Source organism: Heterodontus francisci, chromosome 9 (assembly GCF_036365525.1).
Source record: "Heterodontus francisci isolate sHetFra1 chromosome 9, sHetFra1.hap1, whole genome shotgun sequence".
NCBI lineage: Eukaryota > Metazoa > Chordata > Chondrichthyes > Heterodontiformes > Heterodontidae > Heterodontus > Heterodontus francisci.
The window spans coordinates 4,626,794-4,642,258 of NC_090379.1; the positions used below are offsets into that span (position 1 = coordinate 4,626,794).

General features: G+C 55.0%; 1 protein-coding gene across 1 annotated transcript in view; it reads left to right on the plus strand.

Moving 5' to 3' along the window:
* LOC137373543 (cholesterol 24-hydroxylase-like) overlaps positions 1-15,465 on the plus strand; it is a 100,080-nt gene that overhangs the window by 65,442 nt on the left and 19,173 nt on the right. Inside the window, exons 10-11 of the mRNA XM_068038458.1 lie at positions 634-706; positions 2,031-2,115. Of these exons, the coding sequence (XP_067894559.1) occupies positions 634-706; positions 2,031-2,115 (158 nt within the window). The remainder of the gene's footprint in view (positions 1-633; positions 707-2,030; positions 2,116-15,465) is intronic.

The following is a 15,465-nucleotide window of genomic DNA, read 5'->3' on the forward strand; positions in this document are numbered from 1 at the left end:
AGCGTCATTGAGCAGATTATTGCTAAGCAAGTGCCGCTTGATGGCACTGTTGTTGACACCTTCCATCACTTTATTGATGATTGAGAGTAGGCTGATGGGGCGGTAATTGGCCGGGTTGGATTTGTTCTGCTTTTTGTGTACAGGACATACCTGGGCAATTTTCCACATTGCAGGGTAGATGCCAGTGTTGTAGCTGTACTGGAACAGCTTGGCTAGGGGCGGGGCAAGTTCTGGAGCACAGGTCTTCAGGACTATTGCCGGAATATTGTCAGGGCCCATAGCTTTTGCAGTGTCCCGTGCCTTCAGTCATTTCTTGATATTACGTGGAGTGAATCGAATTGGCTGAAGTCTGGCATCTGTGATGCTGGGGACTTCAGGAGGAGACCGAGATGGATCATCAACTCGGCACTTCTGGCTGAAGATTGTTGCAAATGCTTCAGCCTTAAATCTCCCTTTAACCTTCTCTGCACTAAGGAGAATAGTCCCAGCTTCTCCACATAATTGAATTCCCTTATCCCTGGTACCATTCTAGTAAATCTCCTCAGCACTCTCTCCAAGGCCAGAAAGTGCCCAGAACTGCACACAATACCCCAGCTGAATGTTTTATCAAGATGATTTGTTTGTTCCTCACAGGTCAAGAGACAACGGCCAATCTGATTTCTTTCACCATCATGGAGCTGACACGGCAACCTGAAATAATGGCAAAGTAAGGAGAGTGGGGGTGTTATTGGACAGAGTGGGGCCAGGGATCAGGATTGCCTGGGACTGGGGAGGAAGAAAGATCTGAAAATCAGGACGGGAACAGATCTAGGGAACATGGAGGGAGAGGAATTGGGGAGAGAGCAGTGTTATGGACCAGACCCAAGAACTGGAACAGGAGCAGGGCCAAGGACTGTGAGCAGAGGGAATCCATGGATCAGAGAGGGAACAGGGCCAAAGATCAGGCATCATGGCATTCCGAGAGGAAGTGGGACTGAGGTAGTGCAGAGCAGAAGAAACCAAAAGAATAAGATCACAATCCCAAAGCAGGGGTGGGTTATTGTAACTCCCACTGAACATAGGAGGGTAGATCCATCTGCTTCCAGTCGATAGAGTTTCAATGTTGTGCATCCTGCATGATCTGTGACCTATCTATGAAGGATTAGCAATGGGATCCTGATTCTTGTGGATTTAGAAATCGAGGAGTGATAGGAGCAAAGGGTCAGAGTAACCACTCAGTTTGTTGAGCTTGCTCCACTATGACAGCTCCAGATCAGCCTTGGCTCAATGGGTAGCACAGTCTCCTCTGAGCTACAAAATCGTGGGTTCTAGTCCCACTCCAGAAACCTTAGTCCTTAATGCAGGCTGACAATCCAATGTAGTACAGAGGGAGTGCTGCACTGTCAGAAGTGCAGTCTTTCAGATGAGATGTTAAACTGAGGCTCTGTCTGCCCTTGTAAAATATCCCACCATGTTATTTCGAAGAAGAGCAAGGGAATTCTCCCCAGTGTCCCAGCCAATCTTTATCCCTTCACCAAAATCACCAAAACAGATTATCTGGTTATTATCATATTGCTGTTTGTGGGAGCTTGCTGTGTGAAAATTGGTTGCTGCATTTCCTGCATTACAACAACACTGACTACATCTCAAAAAGTACTTCATTGGGTAGCTCTGGATTCATGAAAGGAGCTTTAAGAATACAAGTTCATTGTATCTCTCAATCCAAATCCTTGCCTTTTCCCCATATCCATGACGTCCCAAACAATCTTACCTCTCTCTTTTAAACTCCTTATTTGTCTCTTCTTCTCTAATCTCCTGCAGCAGTATGTGCCACATTCTGACAACCTGTTGTGTGAAGAAATGTTTCCTGGGTTTGCTTTAGCTGGAATTGTCCGATTCAGTCTCCTCGTGTGGATTCCTCTAAAAGAAGGAAAAGTCACCCTCATTATGTTAAACACCTTGTCCATATCTCTCCTGATCTCCAGGGAATATAACAGAATATCACACTCCTGTGTTCCGAGACTATGTGGTTTCTCTTTCCACTCCTTCAGGTTACAAGCAGAAGTGGATGAGGTTGTTGGTATGAAACGAGATGTCACTGCTGAAGATATTGGCAGATTGCAGTACCTACATCAGGTATAGTTTCTGATTGGATTAAATGCATTTGTATAGCCTCAAACACATTCTGATTGAACATTCACACATAAGCAGGCCATTCAGCCCCTTGAGCCTGCTGCACATTCAGTTAGATCATGGCTGATCTGTACCTCAACTCCATTTACCCACCTTTGCTCCAGATCCTTTCATACCCTTGGCCAACAAAAATCTATAGATCTCAGTTTCAAAAGCTCCAATTGATTCCCAGCATCCAGCACATTTTGAAGGATAATGTTCCAGATTTCCACGACCTTTGTGTCAATATGTGCTTGCTGATTTCACCCCTGAACAGCCTGGCTCTAATTTTAAGGTTACGTCTTCTTGTTCTGGATTCTCCCAACAGAGGAAATGGTTTACCCAATCAAATCCCTTTATCATTTTCAGGACCTCAGTTTGATCACCCTCAATCTTTTAAATTCAAGGGAATACAAATCAGGTTTATGAAACCTGTCTCCATAATTTAACCCTCTAAGCCCTGGTATCATTCAGGTGAATCTGTGCTGCACCCCCTCCAAGCCCAGTATATCCTGCATGAGAACGGTTCCCAAAACGGAATGCAGTCAACAAAAGAAGCCTGGGAGTGTTTGATGGGGACAGTGTAGAGGGAGATTTACTCTGTATCTAACCCTTTTTATTTGAGGGAGCTTTACTACCCCAGGCCACTTTTATATCGAGGGGGCCTTTATTCCTCAGGCCCCCTTTATATACATATTTATATTTTTAAAAATAACTTTATTAAAAACAGATAAATAAACCAAAAAAACTCAAATTAAAATGCCATTCTCGGCATCGACGATGCACTCCAGTCCCTGCGGTGCCCACCGGTCGCGGAAGGCCTCAAGTGTACCGGCGGACACCGCATGCTCCTTATCCAGGGACACCCGGGCGCGAACGTAACCGCGGAAGAGGGGCAGGCAATCGGGGAGGACGGACCCCCCCAACGGCCCGCAACCTGGACCTGTGAATTGCCACCTTGGCTAGGCCCAGGAGCAGACCGACGAGGCGATCCTCCACCCGGCCCACGCCCCCTCTGCACCGGGTGCCCAAAGATCAGGAGCGTGGGACTGAAGTGCAGTCAGAACTTGAGGAGCAGCCCCTTCAGATACTCAAAGAGGGGCTGCAACCTCGCACACTCCATAAATACGTGGAACACGGACTCGTCCAGGCCGCAGAAAGTACAGGCGGCCTGGGAGTCCGTGAGCCTACTTAAACGTCTATTGCACGGGACTGCTCTGTGCAGCACCCTGCACCCCAGGTCCCTGATGTAAAGGGGGAGGACTCCCGCATAGAGAGACCTCCATCGGGGTTTCCCCTCGCCGCCAGATGGCAACGCGGACCGCCAGGGCGTGTCCGGCCGGCTGATGAGGGTGAGGAAGTGGAGAGTGTGCAGGAGCAGCCCGAGAGAGACGGCTTGGGTTGTGCGGGACCGGCTCCCGAGGAGGGTTTCGGGGCCTGGGTCCAATGAGCAGTTCTGGCTGAGTGGGAGTCAGCTCGGCCAGGAGCGCTCTGCGCTCCCGAGCCCCCTCGCCACCCGCAGTGAGGGGCATCCCGGGGGTTTCGGCTACTCCTCCGCCTGCCGGTCCGTCGCCAGAGTCGGCCGCCCGGACAGCCAAGGCGCTTTCCTCCGCCGGCGGGGGAGCGCCCTGACTGGAGGCGACCATGTTCCAGACTCGGAATATATCCCGGTAAAAGACAGGCAACTCCCGCAGAGAGGCGCAGCGAACGGACTCCGCCGGGAGCTGTGTGTCATCTTGAAGGCAGTGACACTGGCGGAAAAAATACGTCGCCAGCGCACACCATCTGGGAGGACGCTGGACGTACAGGTATCTCTGCAGGGTCCGAAGGCGGAGAGTCGCAGCCTGGGTGTGGACGCACACCAGCGACTGACCGCCCTCCTCAATCGGGAGACTCAGGACCGCGGCAGAGACCCAGTGTTTCCTCTTGCCCCAGAAGAAATCGACGAGTTTTTTCTGGATCTTGGTGGCAAATACAGGGGGCGGGGCCAAAGTGACCAACCGGTACCACAACATGGAGGCCACCAGTTGGCTTAGGACCAGCGCTCGGCCCCTGTAGGAAAGCACTCGGAGCAGTCCTGTCCAGCGCCCCAGCCGAGCGGTGACTTTCGCCTCCAACTCCTGCCAGTTTGCCGGCCAGGCTTTCTCAGCAGGGCTAAGGTAGAGTCCCAGATAGAGGAGGTGCATGGTGCTCCGCTCAAAAGGTGTCAACTCCTCCGGCAGGGAGTCCACCCGCTACTGACCCACCAGGAGACCGGAACATTTCTCCCAATTGATCCACGCGGAGGACGCGGCAGAAAAAGTCTGCTGGCAGTCGCGCATCCTCCGCAAGTCAACGGGATCTGTGACCGCGAGTCAACGGGATCTGTGACTGCGAGGAGCACGTCATCAGCATAAGCCGAGAGGATGACCCACATGGCTGTCGCGCGCAGAGCCAATCCCGTCAACCTCCTGCGAAGCAGGCACAGGAACGGCTCCACGCAGATGGTGTACAATTGGCTGGACATGGGGCACCCCTGATGCACTCCTCTCCCAAAACGAAGGGGCGCCGTCAAGGACCGGTTAACCTTGACTAGACACTCTTCGGCGACGTAGAAAAGTCGGACCCGGGCCACGAAATGCAGCCGAAGTCCAAAAGCGCGCAGAGTCCCGAAAAGGTATTCGTGATCCTTCCAGATCCACCCAGGATCTGGATCTGCGACCTCAAGGAGGGGAAGCCCCCTTGCTTCCTTCTCCAGTCGGTCCAGAATCGACGGAACGAGTCCCAGAGTCGCTCGTACTCCAGCAGTCGGTTGTTAAAGTGCCAGTACGCGGACCCCGCCTGCATGCGGAGCGGAGTGAACTCTGCCCACACCAGGCGGTGGTCCGAGCACGACACCAGCCGCATGGAGGCCGCCGAGACGCGTGAGATGTACGTCTGCGAAATGTAGAAGCGGTCAGCTCGGGACCCTCCTCCTCCAGACCTCCACGTGAAGGCGCTGGAGTCGGGATGGAGATTCCGCCAGACGTCTACCAAGTTAAGGGAGCTGATCAGTCCCCTCAACTTCTCCACCGACGCTTGGCCGCGCTGGGGACCGGAGCGATCCCCCACCTCGAGGGTGCAGTTAAAATCCCCCCCGAGGATGATGCACTCGCCGCTATCGATGGAGCTCAAGAGAGCGGACACTTCTTCAAAGAAGCGCGCTTGCAACGCGCCGGGCCTGGGCGCGTACACGTTCACAAAGTGGAGCGGCACACTACCCAGGCGAACGGCGAGGTGGAGCAAGCGGCCCGGCACTAGCTCCTTGACCCCCAAGATCTCCGGCTGAAAAGTCGGGGCCAACAAGATAGCCACCCCACTAGAAATAGGGGTGAGGTGACTCATGTAGACCCCACCCTGCCACTCCAGGAGCCAGGTGGCTTCGTCTCCCGGAACGGTGTGGGTTTCCTGCAGAAAGCTCACCGCGTATCTCCCTTCCCTAAGGACTGAGAGATTGTGAAATCTGCGGTGAGCCCCTCTGCTGCCGTTGATGTTGAGGCTGGCTATGGTTATCTTCATGTCAAAGGTACTTAAACCCGTCACCAACAGCTCACTGTGAGGAGGGAGTGGAAGTGCACCTGGCCCTCCACTCCCCCAGCAACCCATTGAGGAACACATTAAAACGGCGCCTCTCAACCAGTTTCACGTCCGCGCGCTTGCCCGCTATCTTAAGGGCGGCACGGACGGACTGGATGATCAGCGCCAGATTCGACCAACGGTCGAGGGCCAGCTGAACTTTATTGCGGCAACCTCTGCAAGCCGCGAGGAAATCCCGGAGTTCCGCCGTGGGGATGAGAGGAGATTCGGTGGGAGGCACGAGGGACTCCACCACCTCACTGGCGATGGAATCAAGATCATCCTCCGTGCCCCGCACCGAATCCCCATCCTCCTCCGGGTCGTCACCGCCAGCGGCCGACACATCCACCACACACTGTGGGGTGGACGTCCCGGCCGTGCCAGCTGGTCCCGCCTCCGTCACGATCCCACCCCCAGGATCGATGGCGGAGGAGTCCTCTCTGGGTTCTATTGTGAAACTGGAGCCTGTAGGCACCAGCGGTTCAGGACCCCCCTCCACCTCCATCCCCAGGCCAATGACTGGTCCAGGGGAGACAGAAGTTCCGGACTCCGGGAAACCAGCCGGAGCCGAGACTGGAGGCGGCGAGAGGAGGCCATCTCCCGCTCCGCCAGCACCCACAGGCCCAGCAGATGGGGCAGCATTCTCAGTTATAACTGGGTCGGGTGTCTCCTGGTTGGTGGTGGACTCCGGCTGGGAGGCCCGACCCTCTGGGGCCTCGCCCTCCCCTTCATTCAGGGCACCCGACCCAGTAGCAGTGGCGGAATGGGCGGTTTCCCCAGGTTCCCCCACCACAAGCAGGGCCCCACTTACTCCTTCAGGAGGGGCCTCATGTACCGGGGCCATCCCCTCCCCTCTATCCTGAGGAATAGAGTGCTCCTGCCCGGACTTTGCAGCCTTGGTGGTGGCGGTAGGGGGAACCTGAGGACCAGAAACAGGAGGCAGCTCCCCTCCAACAGATGGGCCCTGCACCTCAGGGCCCTGTGTTATTTCTGTGGAGGGGTGCCTTCTCCTCTTTTTCGCACTTGGGCGCGGAGACTCAGAGACCTCCATGTCATCAGAGGCCTCCGCCTCCGCACCCTTTTTTCTCTTTTTAGTCACCCTGGGCCTGAGCCCAGCCCTGGGACAGGTGGATTCCATGGGAATGGGCTTTGGGCTGAGCTCAGGCTCGGGTTGTGTCAAAGTGTCCAGGGGACGCGCCTCATGATGTTTCTTTTTTCCCCGCGTCTTCCTTCTGCTCGGACGGACGCTCCCCTCCCCACCAGAGGCTGTGAAAACCACAGCCTCCGGAACCGACTGAGCGGTGTCTGTTGGATCTGCGGGGGGAGTGGGAGGAAGTGCTGTGGAACCACTCTGGGCCGCCGAGGTGGAGCTGGCGGCCGGGAGGTTGGGGCAGTTCTTACGAACATGCCCCACCCCCTTGCAGACGTGGCACCGCGCCCCGTCCGAGGTCCAGAAGACGCGGTAGGCCGTCCCCTGAAACTCTATACTGAAGTGGCCCTCCAAGACCTCCTCCCGCGCCAGCTGCATGAATAGCTGGCGGCGGAAGGAGTAGACATGTCGGAGGCTGTGCTCCCGAAGACCAAGCGGGACTGGGGTGATCCCTGACCTCACCTCCCCCAGATGGTGTAGATGGGGGAGGAGGAGCTCATCAGGAATGAAGGGTGGGACGTTCGACAAGGTTACCCGATGTGCAGTGGCCCCCAGAGGGTCCACTGGCAGGAAAATCCCACCCACTGTGAGCCCCGTACTTAGGGCGAGGGACACAGCCCGCTCGGTCTTCAGGAAGAACACAGCCTTCCCATACATCTTTGAGGCTGCAACAATGGCCGAGGGGCCGACAACCACGGCCATTGCCTTAACACAAGCCTCAATAGTCATATTAGGATGGGTGTAACTCTTCACCCCATGCTTTGATGTTAAGATTTTAAATGGTGACGGGGCCACAGGAGCAGCTGTCGCAGCTGCTGCAGCATAGGAGGGCCCCGCCACCGGAGAGGACTGAGAAGTCATGGGGTGGAAGAGTTACAGGCACTTTGCTGAGAGAAAAAAAAGAAAAGAGCAAATACAATAAATCAAAAATGTAACACTTAAAGGATGTAGCACAGGGGAAGAGGCTGAGGGAGAGGAAGGCCAAGAGGAATCAGTCTTTGTTGGTATTGCACAAGTCTTGTAGCTGGTCTTCCAGTTGGGAGGGTGGGGTGATGTCTTCACCTGGGTCAGCTGTAAGCTGCCCAGGCACACGCCTCCTTCGATGTTCAGATAATAAGTCTCTTCACCTGGGCAGCTCCAGCTGTCCCAGGCTTAATAGTTGGGGTGGGGAAGGAGCTCCCTATCCAAAGATGTTAAACACAGGAGCTCCCTATTGAACAATACAGCCCCACCCAAGGTCTTCAGGTCTCTTCTTTCCCCACCCCCAACAATCAATGAAAAAGACTTTCAGTACCAAGCAAACTCACAAAAAGAGCTTCCAGTTCTTCCAGTTCTCTGCCTTCCTTCCTTTGTTGAAATTTGGAAAAAACTTCTGTTTCAGTTTGAGTCTCCCTCTTGCAGCAGTCACACAGCCTGCAGCCTCCAACCTCTGCACACAGCCACAGTCAGCTGCACCTCGTTGATGCACTCAGGCTCCCAAATCAGAGAGCAGCCAATCCCAGTGCTGTACCTGTCCTGGGATTGTTTGATGGGGACAGTGTAGAGGGAGCTTTACTCTGTATCTAACCCCGTGCTGTACCTGTCCTGGGAGTGATTGATGGGGACAGTGTAGAGGGAGCTTTACTCTGTATCTAACCCCGTGCTGTACCTGTCCTGGGAGTGATTGATGGGGACAGTGTAGAGGGAGCTTTACACTGTATCTAACCCCGTTTTTTTTTCTGTACCTGTCCTGGGATTGTTTGATGGGGACAGTGTAGAGGGAGCTTTACTCTTTATCTAACCTGATCATTTAGGACTGAGATACCGAGAAATTACTTCACTCAAAGCATTGTGAATCTTTGGAATTCTAGTGGAATGGAGGCAAGCACCAGAGACAACTGAACAGAGGGTTGTGGATGCTCCATCATTGAATACATTTAAGGCTGGGATAGATAGATTTTTGGTCTCTCAGGGAGTCGAGGGATATGGAGAGCAGGCGGGAAAGTGGGGTTGTAGCCTCCGATCAACCATGATCATATTGAATGGCAGAGCAGGCTCAATGGGCCATTTGGTCTACTCCTGCTCCTATTCCTTGTGTTCTTGTGTTGTGTAATCCCTTGCATTCCAGGATGAATCTGGAACAGTGAGAAGTTTTAGCAGAGGAGAACAGGACAATATAGAGCTTTATGTGGTCCAGCCAGATCTGGTGATGAATGGATAAACCAGTTGTCCGATGTATCCATTCAAATCCTTGGATTTAAGGGAGCGAAGATGACACTTGTATTCCTTTATTTAAGTCATTAATCTATGTGATGAAAACCTGAGGCCTCAGTACAGATAGCCGAGGACCATGAGCCAGTTTTTTTTATTCATTCATGGGATGTGGGCGTCGCTGGCCAGGCCAGCATTTATTGCCCATCCCTAATTGCCCTTGAGAAGGTGGTGGTGAGCTGCCTTCTCGAACCGCTGCAGTCCATGTGGGGTAGGTACACCCACAGTGCTGTTAGGAAGGGAGTTCCAGGATTTTGACCCAGCGACAGTGAAGGAACGGCGATATAGTTCCAAGTCAGGATGGTGTGTGACTTGGAGGGGATCTTGCAGGTGGTGGTGTTCCCATGTATTTGCTGCTCTTGTCCTTCTAGGTGGTAGAGGTTTAGAAGGTGCTGACTCAGGAGCCTTGGTGCATTACTGCACTGCATCTTGTAGATGGTACACACTGCTGCCACTGTGCGTCGGTGGTGGGGGGAGTGAATGTTTGTAGATGGGGTGCCAATCAAGCGGGCTGCTTTGTCCTGGATGGTGTCGAGCTTCTTGAGTGTTGTTGGAGCTACACCCATCCAGTCAAGTGGAGAGTATTCCATCACACTCCTGACTTGTGCCTTGTAGATGGTGGACAGGCTTTGGGGAGTAAGGAGGTTAGTTACTCACCACAGGATTCATAGTCTCTGACCTGCTCTTGTAGCCACGGTATTTATATAGCTACTCCATTTCAGTTTTTGGTCAGTGGTAACCCCCCAGGATCTAGATAGTGGGGGATTCAGTGATGGTAATGCCATTGAATGTCAAGGGGAGATGGTTAGATTCTCTCTTGTTGGAGATGGTCATTGCCTGGCACTTGTGTGGCGCGAATGTTACTTGCCACTTATCAGCCCAAGCCTGGATATTGTCCTGGTCTTGCTGCATTTCTACACAGACTGCTTCAGTATCTGAGGAGTTGTGAATGGTGCTGAACATTGTGCAATCACCAGCGAACATCCCCACTTCTGACCGCATGATTGAAGGAAGGTCATTGATGAAGCAGCTGAAGATGGTTGGGCCGAGGACACTACCCTGAGGAACTCCTGCAGTGATGTCCTGGAGCTCAGATGATTGACCTCCAACAACCACAACCATCTTCCTTTGTGCTCGGTATGACTCTAATCAGCAGAGAGTTTTCCCCCTGATTCCCATTGACTCAAGTTTTGCTAGGGCTCCTTGATGCCATACTCAGTCAAATGCTGCCTTGATGTCAAGGGCAGTCACTCTCACCTCACCTCTGGAATTCAGCTCTTTTATCCATGTTTGAACCAAGGCTGTAATGAGGTGATATATTCAACCAATCACAAAATTTCTAGTCTCTATCTCCCACTTTCCCAACGAATTAACAACCACATCACAAAGTTATCTCAAATTCTGTGCACTTTCATCTCTTACTAATAATCTCTTGTGCAGAACTTTATCACAGCAGTAAGTGAGAATCTAATTCAGGGAAGAATAGGAGGTGAAAAAATTCTGCACTGGAGCGGTCGAGAGCCGCGATGCATTAGTTACATTGTGCTATCAGAGCAGGTTTCGCATGGGTTAGATATGGAGTAAATCTTCCGCTACACTGTCCTATCAAACGCTCCCAGGATAGATACAGCACAGGATTGGCTGGAGTATTTGGAGCACTTCCTGTGCTCAATCAGCTGAAGCAGCTGCACCTGTGGGCGCAGCAGCTGGAGAGGAGAGAGCAGAGAGCTGAGAGCAGAGAGCAGAGAAAAGAAAGCAGAGAGCTGAGAACTGACTTCTGAGAACTAAGAACTACAACAAAGTGTGGAACTGATTCTATCTATTGGAGTAAAAGACCTGCAAGTTATTTTGGAGAGGTGGGTGTTGGAGCAATGGTGAACTGTTTTGCTTGGATTGTTGGGAGAGGAAGGAGACACCGGAAGATCCAAGGGTGGGGCTCAAAGATTCTTTTGCGTATTTGCTTTTGTGTTTTCCTCCATCTTGCACAAAGGAAGCTCCCTCCCCACCCCATCTGCATGGCTCAGGACAGCTGGAGCCGCCCGGGTGAAGAAACTCTTTGTAACAACAGCAGAAGGTGGAAAGAACTGGGTGGCTCCAGCCAACCCGGGCGAAGAACCTCCCCCCACCCCACCCCCACTGACCAGAAGACATTCCCTGCAGTAAGTTGTTCCAACCACCAATTTAACAGAAACATCCTCGCAGCCTTTCTCTCCCTTCCACCACTCAGCTACCTATCCTCTCCTCTTCTTTTTCCTATCCACCCTATTCTTCCCTACTCCCACCACCTCCACCCCCCCCCCCCCCCATCATATCGGTTAAAGTTTTAAAAACAAAACTGTTATTTTCTTTGTTTGTTGCAGCTGCACCTGTTGCCCCGTCACCATTTATACTGTTAACATCAAAGCATAGGGGTCAACAGTGACGTCCACCCCAATATGTCAATAAAGGCTTGTGTAAAAGCAATGGCTGAGGTTGTCGGCCCCTCGGCCATTGTTGCTTCCTCTAAAATGTACGGGAAGGCGGTGTTTTTCCTGAAGACCAAGTGGGCGGTTTCCCTGGCTCTGAGCAAGGGGCTCACCATGGGTGGGACCTTTCTGCCAGTGGACCCCATAGAGGCCACTGCGCAAAGGCTCATTTTATCTAATGTCCTGCCCTTCATTCCTGGTGAGCTCCTGCTTCCCCACCTGCACCAGCTGGAGGAGGTAAAGACGGGGCTTACCCCGGTCCCGCTCGGTCTTTGGGAGAACAGCCTCCGGCATGTGTACTCCTTCCGTCATCAGCTCTTTATGCAGCTGGCCAGTTTAATGTGGAGTTCCAGGGGGCGGCCTACCCTCGGACAGGGCACGGTGCCATGCCTGCAACGGGGTGGGGCATGTTCGGAAGAGCTGCCCAACCTCCGGGCCGCCAGCTCAACCTCGGTGGCCCAGGGTGGCGCCGCAGCACCTCCACCTACCCCCCCGACAACTGCAACAACCACCGCTCAGGCAGTTCCGGAGGCCGTGGTTTTCACAGCCTCCGGTGGAGAGGGGGAGACCTGTCCAAGTGGAAGAAAGGCACGGCGCAGGTCGAAACACCCAAAGGTGCACCCCCTGCACACAACAGGAGAACCAGAGCCTGAGCTTAGCCCTAGGCTCAATCCCGGGGAGCCCAACTGACCTGTGGCTCAGCTCGGGCCCAAGGGATCTGGGCAGCGGTGTGCGGAGGTAGAAGCAGAGGCCTCGACTGAGATGGAGGTCTCTGAGTCTATGTGCCACTCCCGGAATAAGAGGAGGAGGTGTGCCTCCTCTGAAGAAAGCCCTGAACTACAGGGTCCATCTCCTAGCGCAGGCCCGCGGGCTTACCCCGCCACCAGCACCATGAGGGCCTTGAGCCCTGGGCAGGAACCCTCCAACCCTCGGAATGGAGGGGGAGCTGATGCTCCTATAATCTCGGCAATTCCCAAGTTGGATGGCCCATTCATGGTGGGGGTGTCTGTGGACCCACTAGGAGAAAATATTCCATCTACCACTGTGTCGGGTGTCCTGTGAGGGACAACCATCCCAGCAGCCTGACGCTGCCACCCAGGATGTATGACCTTGAGGCCAATTTGCATGCTTCCACGTCTGCTGGGCCTGTGGACGCTGGCGGGGCAGATGGCCTCTTCTCTCCACCTCCGGTCCCAGCTCCATCTGGATTTCTGGAGTCGGCAACTACCGTCTCCCCTGGACCACCCATTGGCCTGGGGACGGAGGTGGAGGGGGCTCCCAAACCGCTGGTGCCCATGGGCTCCGGTTCCATTCAAGAACCCAGAAAGGCCTCCTCCGCCATCGATCCTGGGGGTGCAGGAGGCAGGAGCAGCTGGCGCGGCCGGGATGCTGCCCCAAAGTGTGTGGTGGGTGAGTCAGCCGCTGGCGGTGACGACCCAGCGGAGGATGGGGACTCGATGTGGGCCACGGAGAATGATCTTGATTCCATCGCCATTGAGGTGGTGGAGTCCCTCGTGCCTCCCACCGAGTTTCCTCTCATCCCCACGCGGAACTCCGGGACTTCCTCGCGGCTTGCAGGGGTTGCCGCAATAAAGTTCTGCTGGCCCTCGGCGATGGTCGAATCTGGCACCAATCATCCAGTCTGTCCGTACCGCCCTCAAGAAGGCAGGAAAGGGCACGGGCATGATACTGGTTGCAAGGCGCCGTTTTAATGTGTTCCTCAATGGGTTGCTGGGGGAGTGGAGGGCCAGGTGCACTTCCACTCCCTCCTCACAGTGAGCTGTTGGTGACGGGTTTTAAGTACCTTTGACATGAAGATAACCATAGCCAGCCTCAACATCAACGGCAGCAGAGGGGCTCACCGCAGATTTCACAATCTCTCAGTCCTTAGGGAAGGGAGATACGCGGTGAGCTTTCTGCAGGAAACCCACACCGTTCCGGGAGACGAAGCCACCTGGCTCCTGGAGTGGCAGGGTGGGGTCTACATGAGTCACCTCACCCCTATTTCTAGTGGGGTGGCTATCTTGTTGGCCCCGACGTTTCAGCCGGAGATCTTGGGGGTCAAGGAGCTTGTGCCGGGCCGCTTGCTCCACCTCGCCGTTCGCCTGGGTAGCGTGCCGCTCCACTTTGTGAACGTGTACGCGCCCAGGCCCGGCGCGTTGCAAGCGCGCTTCTTTGAAGAAGTGTCCGCTCTCTTGAGCTCCATCGATAGCGGCGAGTGCATCATCCTCAGGAGGGATTTTAACTGGAACCTCGAGGTGGGGGATCACTCCGGTCCCCAGCGTGGCCCAGCATCAATGGAGAATTTGAGGGGACTGATCAGCTCCCTTAACTTGGTGGACGTCTGGCGGAATCTCCATCCCGACTCCAGCGCCTTCACGTGGAGGTCTGGAGGAGGGGGGTCGCGAATCGACCGCCTCTACATTTCGCAGGCGTACGTCTCCCGCGTCTCGACGGCCTCCATGCGGTTGGTGCCGTGCTCGGACCACCGCCTGGTGTGGGCGGAGTTTACTCCGCTCCGCACGCGGGCGGGGTCCGCGTACTGGCACTTTAACAACCGGCTGCTGGAGGACGTGCGATTTCGGGACTCGTTCTGTCGACTCTGGGCTGACTGGAGAAGGAAGCAGGGGGGCTTCCCCTCCTTGAGGCTATGGTGGGATGTGGGCAAGACTCACATCCGCGTCTTCTGTCAGGAGTACGCGAAGGGGTCGACCAAGAGGCGGGAAGCCGAGATCGGGCGCCTTGAGAGGGAGGTGCTCGACTTGGAGTCCCGCCTCAGTCATGCCGTCGTGGACCCGGCCCTGTGGCAGGCGTACAAAGAGAAGAAGGGCGCGCTGAGGGACCTGCAGCTCATAGGGTCCCGAGGCGCGTACGTGAGGTCGCGGATCCAGATCCTGGAAGATTTGGACCGCGCCTCACCCTTCTTCTACTCGCTGGAAAAATGGCCGGGGATCCGTAACCAGCTCATTGAGGAGTAGCCGAAACCCCCGGGACGCCCCTCACTGCGGGTGGCGAGGGGGCTCGGGAGTGCGGAGCGATCCCGGCCAAGCTGACCCCCGCTCGGCCGGAACTGCTCATCGGACCCAGGCCCCGAAACCCTCCTCGGGAGCCGGTCCCACACAACCCGAGCCGCCTCTCGGAAATGCCCTCCGTGCCATTCCAATCGGCGCGGAGGGGTTTCCTGTACGGGCTGCTCCTGCACACTCTCCACTTCCTCGCCCTCGTCAGCCGGCCGGACACACCCTGGCGGTCCGCGTTGCCATCTGGTGGCGAGGGGAAACCCCGATGGAGGTCTCTCTCCGCGGGAGTCTTCCCCCTTTACATCGGGGACCTGGGGTGGAGGGTGCTGCACAGAGCAGTCCCGTGCAATAGGCTTTTAAGTAGGTTCACGGACTCCCAGGCCACCTGTACTTTCTGCGGCCTGGACGAGTCCGTGTTCCACGTTTACACGGAGTGTGCGAGGTTGCAGCCCCTCTTTGAGTATCTGAAGGGGCTGCTCCTCAAATTCTGGCTGCACTTCAGCCCCACGCTCCTGATCTTTGGGCACCCGGTGCGGAGGGGCTTGGGCCGGGAGGAGGATCTCCTCGTCGGTCTGCTCCTGGGCCTGGCCAAGGTGGCAATTCACAGGTCCAGGTTGCGGGCCGTCGGGGGTCCGTCCTCCCCGATTGCCTGCCCCTCTTCCGCGGTTACGTTCGCGCCCGGGTGTCCCTGGAAAAGGAGCATGCGGTGTCCGCCGGTACACTTGAGGCCTTCCGCGACCGGTGGGCACCGCAGGGACTGGAGTGCATCGTCGACGCCGAGAATGGCATTTTAATTTGAGTTTTTTGTTTATTTATCTGGTTTTAATAAAGTTAT